A 26048-nucleotide genomic window follows, 5' to 3' on the forward strand; every position below is an offset into this window, starting at 1 on the left:
AAAAGTTTAAGGTCCTTGCACCCTGACTGAGTCCGAAACTGTCGTATTCGTTTTTTCATATTCGTCATTTGGTGGCTCTCAATTGTCAAAAACACCCCTCAAAATATTTGCTACGGATGCGAAAAATGCAGAAATTGTAGTTTTATATATAAAAAACGAATAATCTAGTCAGAATATAACTTAGGCTACAGTTAAAGCTTTCCTTTAGTTTTTGTGAAATGCTCACACGCACGCACGCAGCCACGCACACACAAACATGTTTAAATACATTTATGTTGTTAATAAATAAATAACAATAAATTGTTGTAACAGCAATATCTCCAAGTTTTGTTTTTCACTGTAAAAATTTCATGATTTGCCAATGCAAAGAGAGTACCGCCACCTTTCCCCCCCCCACTTCAAGCACTGATTATAACACAAACAAATCATCCTCCTGGCGACTTGTTTTTTTTTTTTTTTTTTTTTGTCAAAAGCGACAAATCCAGCGACTTTTACTGGTGTCTGTGACGTATGTGACGTCGCCTTGAAGATTCTCCTTCCTTTCGCGTCGACATATTTGTGTGAGGCAGGATTCTCAAAAATGACTACACTCAAAATGAAATACCGCAATCGTGCACAAATCGAGGATGATTTGAGGCTATGTTTATCAAACATTGAGCCAAGAATTGAGGATATTTGCAAGGCAAAGCAGGCTCAGGTCTCACATTAACATCACCTACCTGCAAGCTTCTGTAAAAAATGCAGATGATGCCTACTATTAGGCCTAGTAATAATAACAATAATAAAGCATACATTGGCGGGTGGGTCACTGGGGCCCCAACTGCAATGAACCAGCTTTTGGGGGGCCCAGCTTGCAAAAGGTTGAGAACCCCTGATGTAGGAAATGCCTTAATGGCAGAGATAGGAGAAAACTGAAAAATTAGCAATAATAACAGGCGATCGGATTGGATAAATCTTGAATATGGTTCAAAAGAAAAAGATTCTGAAATCGGATTAGATCACGTTTAGGTTTTTGGTTTCATGTCTTGATTTTGATCTAGATCAAACCTTCAGTATGTTGTTCAAAACTTTTCAGTATAGGATTGTGATAGCTTTGATCCCAAAAAAGCAGGATTTTCCTGATCCCATCAGAAGGGTGAATTCAGGGTGGATTCTGGGCACAAAAAATGTAATGAAACTTTAAAATTGGTAAAATAATAATGTTAGAATATACAGCATATTTATTGATATTTTGAACTTAATTTTTGTTTAATCATTGCAGTGATAAAGTACACATTGTTAAAAGCTGTTAAAGTTAAATATTTTAATTTTGTCTAATATTGGCAGGGGATTATTTTATGGGGACAAAGTCTTTTATTTTTTAATGTAGGCTACTGTATGGAAGGACATTAATAGATAGCCTTATTATGTCCTTCCGTACAGTAGCCTACATTAAAAAATAAAAGATTTTGTCCTCATAAAATAATCCCCTGCCAATATTAGACAAAATTAAAATATTTAACTTTAACAGCTTTTAACACTGTAGGCTATATTAATTACAATGACACAATCATCAGAGACAGTCAAAAGCAGTTTCTAAATAGTGCATCCCTTATTGTATATATTTGTTTATTTTTATTTATTTGTGGATCTTCAGATGAGGAGCTACGGAGATGGGAGGAACAATTATCTTTCAATGTTTTTGCATTCTTCTCTCACAAATGTTTTTTTCCTCTCTCTGTCACCATGTCCTTTCAGGGCTGTAGGGGTCTGACTGTTTAAAGGAATTGGAAAATGTTTTATTTTGCTATTTTCTTTCTCTTCAAATAAAAACACTTAAAGGACTCTTCTAGCCTACCTGTTGATCTTTTCATATTGTGATTTGTGATCCCATTTAGAGCACTAGTAATCCAGATTTGGAAATCTGTACATTTTTAAATGCACTGCACTGTAGACTATAGACCGGTAGAGGGGGCGTTTGTCATGTATATGAGCGCTGATCTCAAGCTGGAAGTGGAAATCCATTATCAACAGGTTATTTTTTTGCCAAACAAATTATAGCAGGTAAGTTATTTTATTGTGGGATAGAGATATTGTATTTTATCCCTTCAGCACGGAATTCTTGTGAAACGAGACAATAGATCACTTGAATATAGCTAAATAATAAAATAATTAATGTGTGAGAAACGACAATTATCGTTGTGTGTGAGAACTAAATTATCATAATGCTGCTTTCACGTGCTATCGGACATTTCCTACTTTCCACTTCTGAAGTCGTGATTACGAGATAATTAAAATTTTGACTTGAAAGGGCGATCCTGTCCCCTTTTTTACCTAGGGAACTAGTATTTACGATAATTCCGATAGCACGTGAAGGCAGCATACATTTCATAATAGAGCTACTGCATATTTTTATCTTTAGCGATCTTTCCAGCACGTTTAATAATATCCAGGACAGGAGGCGGTTTGCTTTGTCCATGAAGTCACTCAGCGTGTTTTGACTGAGCGCGCGAACTGTTCACGCGCACGCACATCGCCACAGCTGGCGTGGGAATGAACTGGACCTGAACAATTCAATAATCAATACAATTAAAAACCATAATCTGATTATTGAAGCGGATGTATAGCAACACTAATATATTTTGGATCATATGTTGAACCGCCGATGTAGTTGGTCAGCGATGATCCCTGACAGCAGAAGAACACGAGAGTCAGCTGAAAGGAAATATAATATGCGCTGTTTTTATTTTATAAATGTTTTCGGAAAGCACCTTTGGCTCTGTGATCATCAGTGCTGATGGCAGGATACACAGAGCTGAACTCAGGTGAGTGGATAATCATACATCTTTTTCAATGTTTTTTTAAAGCATCATTGATCACTTTTTTTTTTCTTTTAGTTTTTAAGTTTTAATTTTAAATTGTATTTGGGGCTATATACTACTATTTATTCTACTACTAATGGTGTTAAATTAAATTATTATTATAGTATTTAGGGGCTAGTTGTGTGTATTTTTTTTTTTACTTAATGTTAATTGTTTTGGGGCTATATCATAATAATAAAGCTTTATTAAAATAAATTATGTCAAAGTTAATTTAGAAAGTGCTTTTTTTAGTAGCTATTGGCTAGTTGCGGATATTTTTAATTTACTTAGTAATAATTTACTTTAATAATAACATATTAAGTTATATATTTATCATTATTTTTGTTATCATTAATTATAAGAAATTTAATTTACAAAGTGCCTTTTTTCATATAGTGGCTAGTTGTGTTTTTTTTTAAAGAAGTGTTTGGGGTAATATTGGGGTAATATTATAATTATTAGCCTATATTAAATGTAATTCCTAAGTGCCTTTTTCACAGTAGCTCAAACTTGCTTGACAGAGAAATGAAGTAAATCAATAAAAACAACTGGAACAACCGCAAAAAAAAGCAATATATCTGTCTGAACTGATATATTAATTTAACGTTTTCAATCATTTTTTCCAAAAAAGGGATAAAGCTGGGCTGTCTAAAAGTATGTGATAGAAATGTGATAGAAATACAGTACAATAAAGGCTGCAGTTTACTCTGACTGAACTTCATGTGTGTAATGTGTGTTTGTGCTGCCTGACACAGGCTCTCTGAGCTGAGGAGAGAGGAAGATGAAGATCTGGGCTGTGATGCTGGCGTGTGCACTGATGCTGAGCGGCGTGTCGTCTGTCCCGCTGCTTCTACAAAACCCCAAAAGAGCCGGACACTCTCGCTGCTCACAGCCACACGCTCAGTGTTCTCAAAGACTGGACCAAAATCTGCCTGATGCTCGAACGATCAAACATCCGCAGCCAAGAAGTCACTCAGGTCAGGACAAGCTACTTGATTCTTATTATTAAATAAATAACAGTCACACGAATACACACAGGTGTGATAAAGCGCGTTTCAGGACACACCTGATACTGTTGTGGTGGTTGAGTAAAGAAGTTTCAGGTGACCCATTGTACCTGGGTGGGACACTAGACACACACTACTCCAGTTCTATCAGCTTACAACTCATCTCCGTTTAGAAAACCTGTATTTTATCTGGTGCCTGTGGACAAAAGCAGTATTGTTGCTAAAAGCTGTCAGAATAATGCAAACTATATCACGTTATGGCTCTTTGATCGCTCTACTCGCACTCTCATGGTTGTAAATGGGGGGTACCGTTTCACAAAGCACATCAAAACACTACCGTCTTTACATACTGTCAAAACACAATGTGCAGTGCACTTCAAAAGGGTCATATCATTTATTATTATCAGTTATTTGTTCTTGAGGTCCCCTAACCAAGGGTTCTCCAGCAAAAACAGATTTAGTTTTACATGCATCTATTTTACGTTCTGTCCAACAGTCCTGTCTAATACGTTATTAGATAGAACTGTTATACATAGAAAGTAGACAGTAATGAAAAGTTATTAGCGTATGCCGTGTGGTCGATGTCCAGTGTTGCTGAGCAGAAATACATAATCATGTTTGGCTTGGCCCACTCAAAGTTGCGTTGGATTTTCTCCTCAGCGTAAAGGTTAAGAGGCCCATCTATCACTGGTTTCCATGTTCGTAGAGTTAGTTTCTGGAGTTAATATATAGGCTGTAATCTGTGTTTTTACACAGCCTTTTTTAAAATGACGAGTGCTGGTGTTTCGCGTGCGTTTGGCCAATCAGCGAACACTAACGTCACGGATAGTTCCTATAGAGAGCCTAAGTCCCTCCCCTTCCGGTGGACCACCATGGGACCTTATTTCGGAAAAATATTGTATGGTAGTCAATGGTGAGAGACAACAAACATTTTGATCTCGTTTGAATTGTGCCCTGAATTACACATATGATGTTTGTCAATTTAAAAGATACATTTTAAAGTCAAGAAAGTCGCAGTTTGATGTAAAACTGTTGAGGTATAAGACTGTGAAAATACGTAATTACAGAGACTACAAACCCAAAAGGCGCACATGTGACGTCATACCTTTTCTCTCAATGAATGAAGCTAACTTTACTGAAGCTAACGTCTGTCATTTTTTCTATAGTCTTACGTTATAATCGTAACGTTACGCCGTCAATTTTTTCCTCGTAGATGAAATGCGCTATGGTGACAGCCATGTTGGTGACGTACATAGTGCGAGACGAGAGATGTAGTTCACTGAGCGATTTTCACATAAAACTAAATGTTACTCTTCTGTTTTATGACAAATTGCGACTTTCTTGACTTTCATAATTATATTTTAAATTGATAAACATCATATGTGTAATTCAGGGCACAGTTCAGACGGAATAAAAAGATAAGTTGTCTCTCGCCATTGACTACCATACATATTTTTTCCGAAATAAGGTCCCATGAGTCGGAAGCGGAGGGGAGGGACTTAGGCTCTCTATAGTGCTGGTTTAGACCAAGCGGCAACCTCCCTGTCTCTCTCTTGAAACCAACACGTAAGTGAATTAAACGGCAATTCATCAACTGGCCACTTGAGGCTGGCTGCAAAAGTGAGTCAAATCTGCATCTCCCCCATGTTGAAATGCCCAACTTTACAGCAGAAAAAAACATGTTTACAGTCTGGAGCAGCTAATTTTGCCCTTCATGAAAACTGTGAGGGGGGTGAATTTTTTTATAACTCATCAAGATTTAAAAATTTCCCCTAAAATTTCTGCATAATTAAGGGTGTGTCCACTTTTGAGTGACAGGTGGATTCCCGCTGCTGCGGTCATTAGTCATCATTAGCCGTTTGTCTGCTGTCTGTTAGCCGTAACGTTAGGGTTTTTCGCCCATTTTCGTTTATCCGGGAGTGACGCGCTGCCAAGATGTCGACGGTCGGCTAAGCCCACTTTAGGCTTCAAAAACGGTCTTCAGAAACCTACGGGTGACGTCACGGACACTACGTCCATATTTTTTTTACAGTCTATGGTTTAGACCCTACTCTGAAGTAGGAGCTAAATTAGTTCCTCTAAAAGGAGTTCCTAGAACTAAAATCGTTCCTAGTTTCTGCGGTTCGAACACCCTAAAATCAGGGAACTTCCGTCAATAGGAACTATGAAAAGGTTCCTCCAGTGCGAAAGCTCCTTATTTCACTCTATTTGTCCATTGTTTATTTCTAAAGAAACACGACAATGTATAAAAGGCTCCATTACCTTGTATCTTACGTTATGGCCTCGTAGAAGCAGTTTTTGTAAAAATAGGCTAACGATTGTGTCATAACCACGTGACTCTGTCGCACAGTAGAGAAATTACCGTATGGACAGGAGGAGAAGCTCGCGGGCAATTGGGGGAACGTGGAGGCAAAATGACAAAATAATTAATCAGAATACTTAGCAAAAGTTGCTCCTGCTCCTAGCTCATGGACACCCCCTACTCACACTCCCCGTCTCTGCAAGATTCGGAAGGGAATGATTCAGATTTCTCTTGGCACAGCTACTAGAAGACAGACCGGTTGCTCACGTCACATCTACGTCGTCAAGCTCAGTTTGAGTCTGCGCAGTACGCTCGGCCATCAGGAAGTGAGTGCTTCTAATTGACTTCACTTTTCTCCGTTGAAGTCTATGGGGTCGCTGTGTCCATTTCTTTTACTGTCTATGCTATTGACTGAACACGTACGTCACCGTTTTCACAAATTTGCATTTTTGTAGTTTACAGGGAGACAATATCGGTATGGTTTTCCAAAATGTGTACTTGGAGGGCATTTAAATGACCATTTTCATGATGTGACCCTTTCAAAGCATGCATATACACAAAGAGAATAATCGGTCCACGTAAAACTTCCTTGTTCAGGTTCAGACTGCTCAGATGTATCTGTAGTGTAACTGTGGGAACATCTCTTTCCTCTGTCCTCAGACAGCTTGCCCACTCCTGACTCAGCGTTCATCCATAGATTCAAGAGATCTCTGAAAAGGAGAGGTTTCCTCCGTAACAAGATGGACAGGAAGAGGCCGAGTCGTGACGAGAGAGAGAAAGGAAAAGAAAGAGCATGTGCACTAAGACAAGTCCAGCTGAAAGTGTCAGATCTGGGTTTGGGCTACCGGAGTCAGGAGGAGATGATGTTCAGCTACTGCAGCGGCGTGTGTGTAAACTCACTCACGAACTACGACAAGATCCTCACCAGCCTCGCCGGCGGGGATAAAAAGATTCTGCGCAGCTCCCCTCCCACCGCCTGCTGTCGACCTGTCCAGTACGATGACGACCTGTCCTTTCTGGACGACAACCTGATATACCACACCATGGAGAGGCACTCGGCACGGAGATGTGGCTGTGTCTAAGCAGCTGTGGGAGACGATGACACAAGACAGGAAAATCAATAAAAGCAATTTCAGGTTATTACATGTGTGAGTTTGACTTGGTTGAGGGAATCATGAGGGAGATACAGGATAGGGGATAGAGACATTTTGTGTGCTGCGTGTTTTAAAAGTTCTTATGGTGTCTTTTTGACCTTTAACCTCCACTAATGTGGAGAATTTGAATTTTCTCTGATTACAGGTGAAACTCGAAAAATTGGAATATCGTGCAAAAGTTCATGTATTTCAGTAATTCAAATTAAAAAGGTGAAACTAATATATTTAGTATATACACTCACCTAAAGGATTATTAGGAACACCATACTAATACTGTGTTTGACCCCCTTTCGCCTTCAGAACTGCCTTAATTCTACGTGGCATTGATTCAACAAGGTGCTGAAAGCATTCTTTAGAAATGTTGGCCCATATTGATAGGATAGCATCTTGCAGTTGATGGAGATTTGTGGGATGCACATCCAGGGCACGAAGCTCCCGTTCCACCACATCCCAAAGATGCTCTATTGGGTTGAGATCTGGTGACTGTGGGGGCCATTTTAGTACAGTGAACTCATTGTCATGTTCAAGAAACCAATTTGAAATGATTCGAGCTTTGTGACATGGTGCATTATCCTGCTGGAAGTAGCCATCAGAGGATGGGTACATGGTGGTCATAAAGGGATGGACATGGTCAGAAACAATGCTCAGGTAGGTCGTGGCATTTAAACGATGCCCAATTGGCACTAAGGGGCCTAAAGTGTGCCAAGAAAACATCCCCCACACCATTACACCACCACCACCAGCCTGCACAGTGGTAACAAGGCATGATGGATCCATGTTCTCATTCTGTTTACGCCAAATTCTGACTCTACCATCTGAATGTCTCAACAGAAATCGAGACTCATCAGACCAGGCAACATTTTTCCAGTCTTCAACTGTCCAATTTTGGTGAGCTTGTGCAAATTGTAGCCTCTTTTTCCTATTTGTAGTGGAGATGAGTGGTACCCGGTGGGGTCTTCTGCTGTTGTAGCCCATCCGCCTCAAGGTTGTGCGTGTTGTGGCTTTCTCAAATGCTTTGCTGCATACCTCGGTTGTAACAAGTGGTTATTTCAGTCAAAGTTGCTCTTCTATCAGCTTGAATCATTAGGCCCATTCTCCTCTGACCTCTAGCATCAACAAGGCATTTTCGCCCACAGGACTGCCGCATACTGGATGTTTTTCCCTTTTCACACCATTCTTTGTAAATCCTAGAAATGGTTGTGCGTGAAAATCCCAGTAACTGAGCAGATTGTGAAATACTCAGACCGGCCCGTCTGGCACCAACAACCATGCCACGCTCAAAATTGCTTAAATCACCTTTCTTTCCCATTCTGACATTCAGTTTGGAGTTCAGGAGATTGTCTTGACCAGGACCACACCCCTAAATGCATTGAAGCAACTGCCATGTGATTGGTTGATTAGATAATTGCATTAATGAGAAATTGAACAGGTGTTCCTAATAATCCTTTAGGTGAGTGTATAACTATATACATATGCATGATTATACTTTTCAGAGGGCTGACATTTCTGTATTTAAAATCCTTTTTTTTATTGATTTCATGTAATTTCAAATTTTCTGAGATTTTGAATTTGGGGCTTTCATAAGCTGTAAGCCATAATCATCAAAATTATAACTTTTGCACGATATTCTAATTTTTCGAGTTTCACCTGTATGTTCAATGTTAAAAACAGAACCCAACTGAATTATTTGATAATTCATTAAACCCTATTTATATATTTAAATACCTATTTATATGTTTTTCCCCTAGTTATTTTTTCATTGTTATTAATTCTGTTTAATAAAAAAATACCCTCAAAAAAGTACTCATCTTTACGTTGTTTCACAGTTTTCAGTCAGACTTGGGGCCGGTTGCATAAACTGCTAATACTTAGTCTTACAAGTTAGTCATCAATGTTTTTTCTTTAAGACTGTTCAAAAGTTTTTTGAGTCAGTGACATAAAAACATAGATTGGTCTAATTTAATACCGAAAAGTAAGACTGATTACCCCTTGACTCAATTAAGAGCTTGGGTTTGTGGAAGAAAGATGTAAAAATAGAGTGATGATGGAAATGACTAAGAAAGAGACTGAAACCAGAGATATGGAGCGTGTTCGTGACCTGATCTCTAATTCAGAGTTCACGTTTCGGCCACTGCACTCACCCTGTGTCATCACACACCACACAGGACATCATTAATACACCCGCCAACAAGAAACAACCTTGTTAATGCCATTACCTCAACATGACAAACACAGGCCCAGGTCAAAAGTAACATTAGTAATTAGTCATTAGCTGCTGTAAATCTGTAATGTGAGCACTAGACGGAGGGAGGGAGGCTGGATATACAGTGCTGGGCAGAAATATTTGCCCCCCTTGGTAAATATGATCAAAGATGGCTGTAAAAAATAAATCTGCATTGTTAATCCTTTTGATATTTTTTTTTTTAAATGCAAAAATCTAACCTTTTATTGAAGTAAAAAAAAAAAAAAAAAAAAAAAAAAAAATCACATTATGAAATAAATGTTTTTCTCCAAAACACATTGTGAACAATTATTTGCCCCCTTTTATTAAATACTTTTTGCAGTCTCCTTTTCCCAAGAGAACAGCTCTGAGTCTTCTCCTATAACGCCTGATGAGTTTGGAGTTCAGAGATCATTCTACAGAATCTCTCCAGATTCCCAGATCCATGTTGGCGCTTCTTCTCTTCAGTTCAGCCCACTCATTTTCTATAGGGTTCAGGTCTGGGACTGGGATGGCCATTGACATTTTTGTTTTGATGTTTGTTTTTGGATCACGGTCCTGTTGGAAGATCCAAACATGGCCCATTATAAGATTACTAGCAGAGGTTGTCAGGTTTTGATTTTTTATCTGTTGGTGTTTGATCGAATCCATGATAGGCCGCTGTATGTGAGCTGTATCGTTCAGTTTCGTTCCGACAAACGGGGCACTACTTTTTCTTTTGCTCAATATGTTCAACGTTAATAAAAGGTATCCAAGCAAAAAGTTCTCCACGCATTATCCTGCAGTCAATGAGAAAAGTGTAATTTATTGGCGCACTATATTGACTGCGTATTGAGACATATAAAACTGTTGAGCTAGATTTTCAACCAATCAGCATTTTACATCGAAAATGTAAGTAGGTCAGAGCCGCAATCAAGCCAATATCACTACGCACATGTAAACATGGAGGAGGACGTAAGCAGCGCATCTTCATCTGATAGCGGTGATCAAGCTCGATTAACACCCGTAAAATGTATTCTTCTTAGGGGTCGGGTTAGTGTGTGGGTGTGTGTGTGTATGTGTGTGTGAGAGAGAGAGATGGGTAGGTAAATAAATCAAAATTAAATCGTGTTTACAATAATCATTCCTGTGAATATGTACATGTAGTGCAGTTACTGCTCGTGTATGCAAATTAACAATTCACCATTAAATGTGTTATTTTTAAAAGTGTTTTTTTTAATATATATACTTTTGAGTTTAACTTGGAGTGAGATTTGGGGAGATTAGGGGGGGTTTGCAAAAAAACTTGCATCACAATAAGTGTATTGTGATTGTCAAAACATTTTAGTAACTAAACTGAATTTTATTAGGTTTAGTGACATCATGTTACAATGTTTATATGGTACAATTTCTGGTAAGCTACGTATTTTTTTTATTTTTACCAATTTCTTGAAACAAATTTCACGATTTCAATTCAATTCTTGTGATTTGATTTAATATTGACTCATTTGGATAAATATTAGGTACACAAGATAGGCGTTAATTTTTCTCAAGAAAAAAAAATACATAGGCTACATACAGACAGCGATTTTCCCAATGTTTAGATTTTTTTGCACCCTCAGATTCCAGATTTTCAAATAGTTGTATCTCGGCAAACCATATATCAATGAAAAGCTTATTTATTCAGCTTTCATGTGATGTATATATCTCAATTTCAAAAAAATTGACCCATGTTTTGTGGTCCAGGCCAGGGTCACATATTATAGATACATTTTTAACATTTCAAGTTAAAAAAAATTACTTATTCTGAAAACGAATGCAAATAGTCTAAAAGTAATACTGAAAGAACTATACTTTATTACTTTGAGTCAAATTTTTTTGATTTATCTGGTTGGACTTTCTGAAATGCCTAGTCCTTGCCGTCTCGTCTCACAGCCTGTATGTGGTGTGAAAACATCTCTTACCCTTTTTCTTTCAGTTCAGCTTCAAGCTCAAATCTGCAGCCAGACTCGACGCTCCAGCCTCTCCTTTTCCTCATCTGTAATTATAGAGCATTACAAGCTCACAAGTCAATATCTAAAAGAACGGCCGCAGAATTCAACTCAAGTGATCCAGCAGTCTCATTACAGTGCATTGTGTGTGTTAACAGAAGACTTGCCATCATGAGCAGTAATAATACATCTCTTTGTGTCTGTTTAAGGTATGGAGAGAGATGTAGAGGGTATTCCCAATTCATTTAAACACATTTACTCCTCACTCTATGATTCATTCAATATGCAATACAGGGAAGTAAGACAACAGGTAAGCAGACCATGGGTTTCTTCATTGATGGGAAATAGAACATGTACACCAGCATTGGGACATACTTCATCTAAATAAGACAGGCCCACTTGTCATACACTGCTCATATTTACCTGTAAACATGTATAGTTAAATACATGTTTACTTATCTGGGCACTTATCTGTTTCTCCATCATGCAGGCTGTAGCCAGAAGCCAGTCATAACATGTATTCTTCTCCCAGAATGACGCATGTTTCCATTGCAGCAAACACCTGTTGTCCTGTTTCCAGCACCTGCTGACAGGTAAAGCAATGTGACGCTCTACAGCAATAGCTAAAAAATAATGACACCAAAGAACTTAGATTGAGTTTTGCATCTGTTACATGTTCTTGTATAAAAACTTTTTTTGGACTAATGAGATTTCACAGTTGGTCGTGGAATTTAAACATGGCTAACTTTAAAAGTTTCTTTCATTTGGTATAGACCAGTGGTTCTCAAACCTGTCCTGGAGGACCACTAACACTGCACGTTTTCGTTGTCTCCCTAATCAAACACACCTGATTCAACTCATCAGCTCATTAACCCATGTGATAATGAGCTGATGAGTTGAATCAGGTGTGTTTGATTAGGGAGACAACGAAAACGTGCAGTGTTAGTGGTCCTCCAGGACAGGTTTGAGAACCACTGGTATAGACTGATGAGCCAAAACATTATATGACCAGTCACAGGCGAAGTGAATATCGTTGATCATCCTAATAAGGCCACATATTAAAGGGGTGGTTGATGATTTCACTTTTTTAACTTTATTTGGTGTGTAATGTTGCTGTTTGAGCATAAACAACATCTGCAAAGTCACAACGCTCAAAGTTCAAAGCAAAGGGAGATATTTGCTTTTAAAGAAATCGTTTTTTAAGGACTACAACAAACGGCTGGTAGGGACTACACAACATTCCTCCTAGGTTAGTGACATCACCAACCCTAGAATTTACATAAACCCCGCCCCCGGGAACGCGATTCATAGATTATCATGACAGAATATGCTAATCAATGACTAGAAGATAACTACACATCAGCTACATAAATTCATCATCTAACCATTTAGAAATGTTGTCTACATGTTGTCACTTATTGAGTCTCTCCATCTTTGTCTGACTCTGGTTTGAACATAAAAAGCTAAAAGTTTTTGAAATGTTCAGAACACAAGCTGTTGTAGCTCCGCCCCCTCTGCTGGGAGCAGCAGCTCATTTGCATTTAAAGGGACAGACACAAAAACGGTGTGTTTTTGCTCACCCTCAAAAAGTGACAATTTTAACATGCTATATAAAAATATCTGTGGGGTATTTTGAGCTAAAACTTCACATACACACTCTGGGGACATCAAAGACTTATTTTACATCATGTGAAAAGGGCATTATACCACCCCTTTAAGGTCTGGGTAGATTAGATTGTAAGCAAACAATCAGTTCTCGTAATAAATGTTGGATGCAGGAGAAATGGGCAGGAATAAAGATCTGAGCGACTTTGACAAGGGCCAGATTGATATGGCAAGGCGACTGGTTTAGAGAATCTCTTAAATGACGAGGCTTGTGTGTTGCTCCTGGTCAGCAGTGGTGAGAATTTACCAACAGTGTCCGAAGAGGGAAAAACCATCATGTGCGTCGTTTACCTGGGGAAGTGATGGCACCAGGATCACTGTGGGATGACGGCAAGCCGATGGAGGGAACGTGATGCTCTGGACAATGTCTGGCCATTCGTGTGGACGTAAATTTTACACGTGACCTAAACATTGCAGACCAGGTACACCCTTCATGACGATGGTGTTTCCTGATGGAAGTGGCCTCTTTCAGCAGGATAATGTTCCCTGCCACACTGCACACATTGTTCAGGAATGGTTTGAGGAACATGATCAAGAGTTCAAGGTGTTGATCTGGCCTTCAAAATCCTCAGATCTCAATCCAATTGAGCATCTGTGGGATGTGCTGGACCAATCAGTTCAATCCACGGCGGCTTCACCTCACAACCTACAGGACTTGAAGGATCTGCTGCTAACATCTTGGTGCCAGAAACCACAGGACGGCTTCAGAGGTCTTGTAGAGTCCAGACCTTGGCGGGTCGGCACTGTTTTGGCAACACACGGAGGACCAACAGCATATTAGGCTAGTGCTCATGTTTCGGCTCATAGGAATGGTTTCATTTTTTAAGGCAAGCTTAATGTTTAACAGAGAAACATTTCTGACTTCTAAAATCACATGAGGCCAGATATTTTGGATCCTAAAATGTAGCATATATTTACATTTACACATTTGGCACATTAATTTATTGCCTTTTAAGGTACATATTTTTTCCAGTTCATGCATTCCCACAGAATCGAACACATGTAAGCTCTACTGTTTAAACTACAGGAATAAAAACTGGAGCCGTACAGAAGCAGAAGCTTTCCTGTACAAGAGGACATAAACAAACCAAGCCACATTTGAAAGAAAAAAAGTAATCCTGTGGAATGCAGTATTCAGGCTTTTCAGTCATAGAAAACATGGAAGATTCAGGGAATTCCTACACTTGACAAAAAATGTATGCACATCTTTATAAAAAAATAACATCACAACATTTATTTCCATCAAGAGGTGCTTACATTTTTGGTCAAGATCTTGTAATGTCGATGCAAGAGTCCAGCACTCTGTAAAGTCTCCTCCAGCACATCCCAAAGACTTCCAGTGAATTTAAGATCTGGACTCAGAGGAGCCGATTCATGTGTGAAAATGATTCTTCATGCTCCCTCACAATACATTCTTTCACAATTTGAGTCGGATGAATCTTGACATTGTGATCCTGGAATATGGCCATGATGTGTCTTCCTACATCACATGGTTGTTTAAGAAATGAAAAGCTACACACTCCATCAATTAGGGTTAGAAGAACTGTTGCCAAACATATAACATGCTAGAAACATAATAATCACAGCAATAATGATCCAATCATAGACTCTTAACATTTGCATATTTAAATCCAAACAAAGACTGTTTTGTTTTTTTGGCTGGGCAGTGTATAATGCAATGCAGTACAATGGTTAAGATGAATGTTCCTTAAAAACCTGATAAATCATATGACTCGCATTTTAATATCAAGCAATGTAAATGTTAATCAAGAAAACCTAAGTTGAAATATTACTTATAACCAAGTTATTCTTATGTTGACTTTATAAAAATCAGTAAAGATTTCACACTAAAAAGACATATGAACCACGACCTGAAGGGGGACATTTTTACAATTATACTAAAAGGCCTTTTACTTAAAGTATAAATAAATCAGACAACAGGTGTTCAACAGGTTTTTCCAGCCAAGTTTTGATCATGTTGATAATTTAGAGACCTTGGAAATGTGCAAATATGATGCAGTAGGCTTTAGTGTTAAAAACTGTGGCTGATATTACACTTAGGGTTCATCAATGACAGTTCAATTAAAAAATAAAGTAGGTAATTGGGTTTTCTATGCATAAAATTTGCATAGGGTGCACAGTACAAGCTATACAGTTAATTGCAGAAATAATAGTAATAGCAGTATGCTAGTATTTTGGAATAACTACATTTGTTTCGGTGTCTCCTATCCTAAACAACCTACATTAGTCTCTCCGCTGACCCCACCAGCTCTGGATCACTTAGTATACGAGACGATACCACAACTGAAGGATGGCATAGCCTGGAAAAAGTTAGTTTAAGGCAAGTTTCATTCAATAATTTATCATTATTAAATGTTTAGCAAAATGACTGAACAACCACATTAAGAGGAATAAAACATCTTGCAAGTGCATGGTTGTATACATAATAAAAGTACCATTCTTGTGCGCAGATGTGGTTTGGTCCTGAACGTGCTCCAATATTCAATTAAATTGATAAATAAAAAAGTAAAAAGGGTAACGCTTCATTTTTATGTGCCCTTGCTACATGTATTAACTATAGTAATATTATGCATAATTACAAGCAACACTAAAACAGATTATTGGAGTGCTTTACAAGAAAATACTATTTGAGTCTTTCTCCTCCAATGCTGTTGTCTCAGTGTAAACCTATAGTAATAACATGCCGTTATCTAATATTACTCGTTATCCGTACACAAACACATTAAAATAAAGTGTGACCATAAAAAGTGCTCATTTCTTATTGAATTCTGTAATAGAAAACATTACTTGGGGCACCTTTACAAGAGCCGTGCACAAGATGTCCAACACACTGGACGTGTCGTCCCCGCATAATGCTCTGTCCTCTCTTCACTATACCTGTCAATAAAATAAATAAAAAGCGTGCATGGCAAAAAATGCAAAAATATTAAAAGACAAGTGAGTCGCAAACGGACAGGATGAGTCTTGCAAGTAAGAGAAGTAGAAAATTTATTGCAGTATTTGTTCCATCAGAGGCATGTGAGTCCCTTTATGCTGAGCAGGGCGACCTGTTATCGCAAATCTCCTTCGACACAGCCCTCCTCACAGACACTGCATGCTATACACAATAAATTACAGCCACACGGTGCTATCGTACAAAATGGACAAACAGCTCAACAGAGAGAATTATCATCAGCCAGTAAAGGAGGAGCTAAGCTATAGAAAGCTGCTTAACGCTAAGAAATTCGAAAAGAAAATGAGAAAAAAAAGAAAGAATTAAAGTAAAAACATCAACAAACTAATTCTTTCAACATTCAGTATATATTTAAATTTCTTTTATAGATATAAACAATATTTTTATGTTAAACTATGATACACTGGGAGTAGAAATCAAACAACCAGAAATCTGCTGCACAACAGCGAAGGAGCACCCATACAATGTTTCTCCAAACATTTTATTCCTGCGATACGACGATGCACCCTGGCACAGAGGGCAAAATGTCACCACCAGACCCAGAGTGCATCAGAGAGAGAGAGAAAGGAGTCTGTAGTGTAGAATAGCCGCTCGTGTTTTGTGTGTTCATGTTTGGCTGACCCGGGAGATGTGTTTGGCTGTTGCATTAGGCTGAGAGAATCTGAGATGGGAGGTATGTGAGTGCGTGTGCATGTTTACGTATTATTAGCTGGAGTTCCTGTCCTTGGCAGCGTAGAGTGAACGTAGAGTCTGCGCCACTTTGTGGTTGAGCTTGTTGCCACTGGTGAGTGTAATTTTTTTATAGATGATGTCGGTCTCTCTGATGGTGTCGACCCAAGGCACCAGCTTGCGTCCGTCGCGGCGCTTCGCTTCAGCCCAAGAGCTGGAGTAAGAGCCTGCCATCCAGTGGATGCTGTAACCGTCGCTGTTCCTCTGGATCACGCGTGCGATCTGCGGCCGGTCTCGGTATTTGGGGCAGTGGATGGCGATGATATCGAGCGCGCTGACGGACTCGTTCATGTTCGCCAACAGCAGGTCCGCAGAGTCTCCCGTGCGCCTCCCGCGTCGAGACGCCTGTGAAGAGGGGTTAAAAGACTCTTAGGCTGAATCCCAAATCGTCCCCTATACCCTTGAACAGGGCATTATTTGAGGGGACAGTCATTTGTAGTAGGGCTGGGTCAATATATCGATGCATCGCGATTCTTGGATCGATTCCAATTTTTTCCGAATGCATCGCGAATTGATCCTGATCTTAGTTTTTAACCGCACGCTCAAATGCTCACGAAGAAGAGCGCTTGTGTGTTCGGCTGAGTCTGAGAATGTACTTGCACCTCAGAATGCTTTTATGACGCGAGATTAATGTAAACAGCCCACTGCAAACACCCTTGTAATTCACTTCAACCATTTCGAACTTTATGAATGATTATTTTATAGAAGGTTCACAAGCATGCTGTTTCTAAAGCACTCCATCTAAAAACGAAACTCAGAATCGATTCGAGAGAGAATCGCGATGCATTCGGAAAAATGGGAATCGATCCAGAATAATTTCTCGATTCACGATGCATCGATATATTGTCCCAGCCCTAATTTGTAGTGGTGTCTAAAACCATAGTGGACATTATTGAGTGCACTCATTCAATCCCACATCGCACCGAGTGTACAGCCGATGTACGCTCAACGGCTGTCTGAATTCACTCACTTTTTTTCATTGAGTCCTTCAAGTGAACTGTATTAGTGGACTAACATAGGAAACAGTGATTGAGGGTTTAGGGGACGATTTTGGATATATAATATTCAGTAATACTGTATCATTGATTTGACTGCACTGACACAAACTTGAACTGAATTGAGCTGAATAATGACAATGTTTTCTTCTGTAGAGCTGCTTTATAGCCAATTCAAATTAGTTTTACAATTGATGAACATTGCGCTATTACTGAACTGAATTGAATCAACAGTAAACTGAAGAGAGCTGAATAATGACACTATTGTGTTCTGTACAGCTGCTTTAAAGCTGAACTGAATTCATTTGATAATTGATGAACTCTGCAATATCAACACTGTTATTGAACTGAATTAAATCAACACTGAACTGACGAGCTAAATAACACTATTGCCTTCTCTAGAGATGTTTATAGTTGAATTCAGCTTGTTCATAATTGACAAACTTTGCACCATTACTGAACTGAATCATGTGACTTTAGAGAATAATAGTGTCATTATTCAGCTTAAGAACTGCTTTATAGTTATAAACATTATTCCTGTATTTGTAGAAGTTTGTTTCATAACTGATGAACTTTGCTTTTGAACTAAATCAGTGGACTCAACATTGAACCAAATTGAGTTGAATAATTACACTACTGTCTTTTTAGAGCTGCTTTACCACTGAAATTGTATTTTCGTAACTGAAGAACTTAACAACATTAACACTGTTGTGTTCTTGTTAATCACTGTGAAGCTGCTTTGAAACAATCTGTATGGCACAAAGTGCTATATAAATAAAGGTGACGAAAGACACAAAAACAAAACATGAGCAATGATCTTGTTTCAGTCAGACAGTTTCTTCCCATCTAAGGATGTGGTACTTGGCCAGAATAAGCTGCCAAGAGCATCAGACTAGTGTGACAGTCAAAAAGACTTATCTTACCCCTGGTGTCCTCTCCTCTCCGTCACTCTCCTCATCCTCGGAGTCGAGTGTGTGGTGGTTTCGGGGGCTTGTGGCTGCTCCCCCCAGTAGTGAGGTGATGGCTTTATTCCTCACGTTTGCACTGTTCTCTCCCTCCTCGTCCTCTTCATCAGGGTCCAGGTGCTCCATTAGCAACTTAAACTGAGAATCAAGCAGAGCATGCAGTATAAATAAGCAATTCTCAACATCGACTTGAAGGTCCCCATTCTACAACACTATATATATATATATATTCTCTAACATTTCTGGTGACCAAAGCTGCATGTTTCTAAATATTTTATTATATATATTAAATTATATGATTCATGTGATTGCAAAAGTTTAAGTTTTAAGTAATCCAGCAGCCTTTGAAGACACCTGGTCCCCGTTTTTGACATTTCTTAATACCACACAAACATAACTACAAGCCGTGTACATTACCAGACACATACCTCCCCCCTTCTGTTCTATAAGTTTATATATTTTCTTTTTCTTTTCTCTTTCTCTTTTGCCCCTGCAGCTATCACTTCATATATACACACAGGCATACACTATCCACACTCATGCATAGCATGTTTCCAAACCCATTTCCCCTCTAACACCTTAATCATGACCAACTAATGTAAACCTCAGATTAACAAATAGAATTTGCTCAAGATCATTCTATTCAATCAATAATAATAATACGTTCTTGTGTTTGTCAATTGTCTTGTCCCTCTGTTGTCTGTCTGTCACCTTGTTGTGTCTTATATGTTGCGTGTTACACTCTGTACGTGGTGCTATAATCCCCCCTCCCCTTATGTACCCAGGGTCTCACTAAACTGGGTGAATGGTTACGCACTGTATATAAATCTATTGTCTGTATTGTTATATATTGTGTATATATTTTGCTTTATTAAAAATAAAGTTGTCCTCCGAAGAGGGGGGGTGGTGGCGGGCCAAAAAAATAAAAAAATAAAAAAAGTAATCCAGCAGCTTTGACAGTGTGAAAATAATTATAATTATTAATAAAATAATATATAACACATTATAACTAGAACAATTATTTAGGAGAAAACAAGGGGTGAAAAACTCAATTTAATCTCAAGTGTTTAAGCATTTAAATTATGTTTGATTATTTTAATATTGTAATAATAATAATAATACCTATTATTATTATTAAATTAATAATATTATAATAATATTTTTTTTAAGTCATCCCGTAGCCTCCTTGAAATTTTACTATTACTGGTAAATATTATGATAATTTTTATTAAAAACAAATAATGTTAAATAATATTAATAGCGATATAAATAGAATATATATTAAAAAAAAAAAAATTTCCCTGAAAGAAAATAAGTATGCTCACATCGAGGTACTGTTTGACGATCTTCCTCTTCAGCTCGTAGGACAGCTCGTCATGAACCTCATCGCGGTGGAGGAAATCAATGGTCTGCCGTGGGCTGAAGATGACCGACGACTTCCTGTTGACGGCTTTATCGTACACCTTGGCCGACTCTGAGGGAGAGTACTTCTGAATTTTGCTGCATTGGAAGAGAGCAGAATAAATACAGTATATATATAAAACACATAGCAATCATTATTTTTGGGAGTCGTTGAGGTGCATGATGGGTGTTTTGCTACCTGTCCGAGAAGCCGTAGAGGTTCTTAAGGTGTTGTTTGAGCACTAGCAGTAGCAGTATGCCCTGTGAAGCCCTAGCGAAGTCCAGGAGAGGAGATGCGTCATCAGGAAGACGCTCCATGACAGCATCAGCATCCTCGAGGTCAGACTCAGAATCTGACTCTGACTGCTTGGTAACCTCCATGGGCTTAGGCTTCCTAACTCGCTGCCCCTCCTCATCCTCCTCATAATCATCACCGTCAAAATCTTCATCTCCGCTGTTCCTTTCTCTCTCCTCGTTCTGCTCTCCCCTTTCCTCCTCCGCACCGTTCTGCTGCTGCTGTGGCTGTGGCTGCTGATGTCGTCGCCGTCGTCGTCTCCTTTTCCTGCTCTTCCTGCCTGGGACCTTAATGAGAGACTGGTACAAAAACAGCCCGTTTAGAAATCATGGTGGAATTTCTCTCACAACCATCCATGATTCAAATATGTGAAAGTGTGTCATAACCAATGCGTTAAAGCTAGTAATAACAGTAACAACCTCTTGTTTTACTTGTAAGACAGAAAGTGAAAAATTATCATGTAAAACTAAATTGTTTTTGGAGCAAAAAACCTTGACGGACATTATACAAGAATGTTATGAGCTATGGACAATTTTTTTTTCCCATTCAATTTGATAACTTTTTCATAAAACTAAAAAAACTAAAATAAAAATAGTAATACTACTACTACTAATAATAATAATGGTATAAAAAAAAATTAAAATAAAAATACTATCATTGCAATAATACTAATGTACTGTAAAAATAACAATAATTTTAACAGTAAAATAAAAATACGAATAGTTTTATGGCTGTCTTGATTTCTCTGCTTTCAAACATTGCGTTTTAAAATGCACATTATAAGTGATCCAAACTCAGAGTAGATGTGGAGATGAGCTTGGGTGAAGCAGCCTTTCAGCTTTAAATCTTTGTCGCTGCATGTTGCCAGTGGCTGACGGCGAGGTCGCTAGTGGGCGTTCCCACTACTGGTTGCCTACAAACGTTCATGAATATGCCAGGTTGTAAACAACTAATTGTTTGGGTTTTTTTAGACAAAAGACTAAATATAAATGGAATCAGAAAACAAAATGCTTAATATTAAAGATGAACGAGAAACAACGAGTGCTCTTTACCATCACAGCTATTTAACTGCATTGAAAGCGCAAGCAGCGCCAGTCTATCTGTGTTTACGAAACTATTCAGGCTTGGAGTCAGCATGACGTGTATGTACTGTATGAGACATCATAAATTATAGGGAACTTGACTGAAATTAACTTCTCTATATTGCCACCGACACTCCACTACAGGATGTAGTGATGGATCACGTGCACTTCACTCCTATTGCTGCTTGCGTGTAAATGAACAGTGTTGTGCTTCAGTCTGAAATCATACTTTACGTTGGAAAGTACAGACATCCATATAAATATGAAAGAAAGAAAAAATCACTGATTATAAGGGGGCTTAAAGGAAGCATATTGTACAGCTTATTACATAAACTTTTTTACACAATCATAATTAAATTTTTCAGGACTATTTTCCACTTTCTGACCTTTAAAATTAAATGGGCCATTTTTTGATGCTGTGCCTATAAGACTTCTACGTAAATGTCTTCTACGCAACAGCGTTTTGCTACGTTCACACCGAGGCTGTGAGTTTGCACTGCATCATCCTTCAAATACAGCTTCTTCACAGAGCTGGATTACACACTGACACAGGCTCACAAAACAATCAGTGCTGAAATGTGCTGCACAAACTGTTAGACACAAGCACTTGAGCACGTTTACCTCCTTAAATGTCTGCAGCAGGTTGCTGCCTGATACAGACAGGGTGATGTCTATATGATGCATGATGAACAGCGGCTCCTCCTGACTCTGATAGGGGAAGTAGGCCAGATTATCAGCGACGAACAACAGCATGCTCACCTCCATCTTCTGCTCGGACAGAGAGAGAGAGAGACAGATGGAAAAGGTCAGTCTCAACATTACAACAAAGAGCCAACGACAGGGAGAGACAGACACACAAAGACTGCTAACCGAGCTGTCGTCGAAGAGATTGAGCAGAGCGATGAGGAACGCTCGCCGGTGTTGTCTGTTTGCACGGACCATGCTGTAGAGGTGAGAACATTGAGCAGAATTGGACTCGTCCTGACGGAAACCACGGATCACAGATCCTGATGAAGCCCAGATGGCCTGCTGCACTTGGTACGACATCTTCATCCCTGCTACAGCTTTCATCTGTAGACAAAATAAAAAAATAAACCAGCTATATATGAATCTAATTCTATCACATATATATAATTTAATTATACTATTATACAAGATACAATAAAACCATTACAGGTTGGTTTAACCTAGATGCTTCACAGTATATTGTGGTATCCCATGGTACATTCTTCCGATGCATTTGATTAATTGGTGAATAGTGAACTGGAATCCAGTTTATGAATATGACACGTGTCAAGGTGTGCAGATTGATGCTCACATGGATAAATCCAGTGTACTTCTTATCAATCTCCACCAGCTGCTGGTCCGCTTTGTTCCTCATGGTGGGCTCTGGGTCCGTCCCCATGGCGATCAGATATGGCACACACTGTGATTGGAAGGAGGAAGGAAAAGTGACAAGTCCATGTTAGTTGCACGTTCCACAGCCAAGGTTGTGACAGTGACGAGTATGCCCACACCCAACCTACACCTTTTTTCTTTTTTTACATTTCCTGTGTGGATTGTGGTGAAACAAATCTGTGGAATGGATTTTTAATCCATTAAAATGTGTTAAATAGAACATTGCACTCTTAATCATCGCTGAAAGAATGACCAAATCAGTCAAATGGATTTATGGAAGAACATTTACATACACTACCGTTCAAAGATTTGGGGTCAGTAAGATTTTTTATTTATTTTTTGTGAAAGAAATTCAAACTTTTACATAGCAAAGTTAATATTAAATTGCATGAAATTGCAAATGGCAAGATTTAAAAAAAGGATGATAATTTATAGTGAAGCCATTCATAATGCTGTTCTTTTGAACTTTGTTTATCAAAACAAACAGGAGCTTCATTTTAACATGAAATGTATCAGCAGCAAATCAGCATACTAGAATGATTTCTGAAGGATCATGTGACTCTATAATTACTGTACAATATTACTGTTATTAATGAGCCTTGGTGAGCTTAAAAAAAAAACTACTGCACATTTAACCAACGCATCTTATTAATATGTATAAAGTTAAACAAAACAACATGCAAAGGGCTGGGATGCATAGAAGTTAAAATTCTGTGCAGGACAAGTAATGGCATTAATGCTGGGTTTATAATGTCTGTATTGCTGTATGAGGGTGTGTGTACCTGTACGGGGTGTATGAGTCCCTGGCTGAGGGTCAGAGCAATGACATTGAGGGCGAAGTGTCGTACGCTGGACTGCGTGTGGAAGAAAGACTCCAGCACCTGCTTCAAATAAAGCTGCATGATGGAACTGCTCATACCAGAGGAGATGTCCCCCATCTCTTTCAGATCTTCCTGTTTTGACATTTTCTGCCCTGAAAAAAAATAAAAACACAAGCTTTCTTTAAGGGTGGAATTTCATAGAGCATTATGAAGTTTATCAATTCGAGTTCCTAGTTTGGTCCAAGTCGACGTCACAATTACATCATGGCGTTAGCTGGAGGCAAAACAAAGAGAAACTGGAGGCAGCCAATACAAACCAGCACAGATTCGGCCAAATAAGGAGCTTAAAATGTCTTGTTGGGTGCCAGAATTGACGGAGTACAGGCTCCAATTTGAAATTTTATTTCTTAATCATCTGTGATTGTATATACATTGTTGTGATTGATTGTGACTAGACTTTTTTGAAGAACCTGGTAAGAAGGTTCAAAAATGAATTTGCTGTAACTGGAATTTTTATTTCTTGAAAATATTTACATCTTTAAAATTGCACTGTAATGTCATTCTTTACATTTTCGTCTTCTGGCCTTGGCGCTGGCTAGGCAGAATTTCGGATCGTACCACACAAGTCTTGTACGTGACCATTCAGCAAATAGTTATAGGCATCTAAAGATTTATACGCCCTCAGTTCCTCTATCAGGTAGGTGTAGATGTCAGGCCACTGACCTTACATATTGAGATAAAATCGTATTTCGAATTTTCTCCAGTCAATGTAAAAACATTTTTTTTAAAAAGCTAACAAAACTTGCTAACTAGCGTTAGTGAAGCGGCCAGGGCAATCTTTTTGCCTCCACTTAAGCTACACACACAAAAAAAAACTCACAATGTTTACTAACTGAAAAGGGGTCTATATTGGATCTAGTTATGCTGTTAACCTCAAAATCATACTGGCAAATGTTGAGCCGTAGCACTGCCCTATGACTGATCACTTACACTCTCTGTCTGCCTCTTGCATCCGAGAGTCCTCCTCTTGGAGATACATCTGGAGGTTCTTCAACACCTGGATCTTGAGTGTGATGGAGCACCGCTTATCAGACAGGAGCCCGTTATACAGAGACTTCACTTCTGGAACGAACATCTGACTCGGGTGCATGATGAAAAGAAAACCTGCAGAATGCAAGAGAGAGAGAGAAAGAGAGAGAGAGATAGAGAGAGAAAGGTTAAAAGGTTTATGTATCATTCAGTAATTAAAACATTGCTATGATGCAATACATAAAATTATTCGGACAAAAATTTATTCTGTAACAAAAAGCTGAAAAAGTAAACAACTGTGTTGTTACTGTTAACTAAAATAAAATGGGCTATATATAGAATTCAGAAACTCTTGTTATTAGCAACACTAGTGGCCGTTAAGTGAACTGCAGCCAGCAAGTTATTACATTTATAATATAAAATGTCAAAAACACGCAACAAAATTACTTAAATTAAAATGACAACTGAAATAAATTCAAAATAATTACTAAAATGACAATCAAAAAAACTGAATCTGAGTCATCTTACCCAACCCAATGATGGCTTTGCATCTGACTTCCTCATCCTCGTGATTAGTGAAGTACAGTAACAATTCCAAAACCTTCTCCTTTATCACAACCTGTCAATAACAGTGCAAGATTCCAGGATTAATAACAGAAGTAATTGACTGTTCGAAACAAGCGATCTTGGGTTTAAAAAAGCTAAATATAATAATGCAAATATTATTAATGTTTTTATTTTTATCTTAGAATGCACGTTTTATCTTAGAGTGCAGTTTAAAGTGAAAATAGTTGTTTTGCTAATGAGCTAAAGTTAAAGAGCAAACAACTACATGGCTAAAGCTGCGTGTAAACTACCACACGTGTATAATCATGTATAGTTACGTATGGTGAAAGGTTGCGATACCTTAGTGGTGCCCTTGAACTGCTCGTAGTCGAAGTCAAAGTGTCTGCAGAGAGCTCCCACGGTGAAGAGAGATCTGAGCAGGGCTGCTTTGGTGGCAGCCAGTGCCATGTTGTTCGTACCCTCCTGATGCTGTAACTTTAGCTTAGTCAGAGCCCCATAATAGCGGTTAAAACAGGCCCATACAAATTTATAATTATGAGTCACTTTATTCACTATTGCACCCAAACAGCTCACACAGTACTGGACAACCTGTGCAAAAAAAAAAGAAAGAAAGAGAGATAGAACTTAGTGGTA

The 26048-nt window shown here is 38.5% G+C and overlaps 2 protein-coding genes across 3 annotated transcripts in view; one reads left to right on the top strand and one right to left on the bottom strand.

The window, feature by feature from the left end:
- The first annotated feature begins 2716 nt into the window (after positions 1-2716).
- On the top strand, positions 2717-7324 carry gdnfb (glial cell derived neurotrophic factor b). Its single transcript, XM_084115559.1, has 3 exons — positions 2717-2804; positions 3596-3817; positions 6810-7324. The coding sequence occupies exons 2-3, from the start codon at positions 3622-3624 to the stop codon at positions 7229-7231; spliced, it is 618 nt and encodes a 205-aa protein (XP_083971685.1). The 5' UTR covers positions 2717-2804; positions 3596-3621; the 3' UTR covers positions 7232-7324.
- Positions 7325-16151: 8827 nt separating this feature from the next.
- The window catches only part of nipbla (NIPBL cohesin loading factor a), a 47087-nt gene continuing 37190 nt past the window's right edge, over positions 16152-26048 (bottom strand). For both annotated transcript variants that reach the window (XM_084113835.1, XM_084113836.1), the window contains exons 35-45: positions 25755-26003; positions 25377-25467; positions 24810-24983; positions 23781-23971; positions 22919-23026; positions 22471-22671; positions 22222-22368; positions 20423-20817; positions 20148-20322; positions 18781-18960; positions 16152-17207 (exon numbers count right to left, since the gene is read on the bottom strand). In XM_084113835.1, the coding sequence (XP_083969961.1) occupies positions 16839-17207; positions 18781-18960; positions 20148-20322; positions 20423-20817; positions 22222-22368; positions 22471-22671; positions 22919-23026; positions 23781-23971; positions 24810-24983; positions 25377-25467; positions 25755-26003 (2280 nt within the window). In that variant the 3' untranslated portion in view covers positions 16152-16838. The remainder of the gene's footprint in view (positions 17208-18780; positions 18961-20147; positions 20323-20422; positions 20818-22221; positions 22369-22470; positions 22672-22918; positions 23027-23780; positions 23972-24809; positions 24984-25376; positions 25468-25754; positions 26004-26048) is intronic.

Source organism: Abramis brama (assembly GCF_963993115.1).
Source record: "Abramis brama genome assembly, chromosome: 5".
Classification (NCBI taxonomy): domain Eukaryota; kingdom Metazoa; phylum Chordata; class Actinopteri; order Cypriniformes; family Leuciscidae; genus Abramis; species Abramis brama.

Excerpts from the sequence above, each read along its gene's own strand:
- gdnfb (XM_084115559.1), top strand. The coding sequence starts at position 3,622 with ATGAAGATCTGGGCTGTGATGCTGGCGTGTGCACTGATGCTGAGCGGC. Across the intron at positions 3,818-6,809 it reads GCAGCCAAGAAGTCACTCAG|ACAGCTTGCCCACTCCTGAC; the intron begins GTCAGGACAAGC and ends CTCTGTCCTCAG.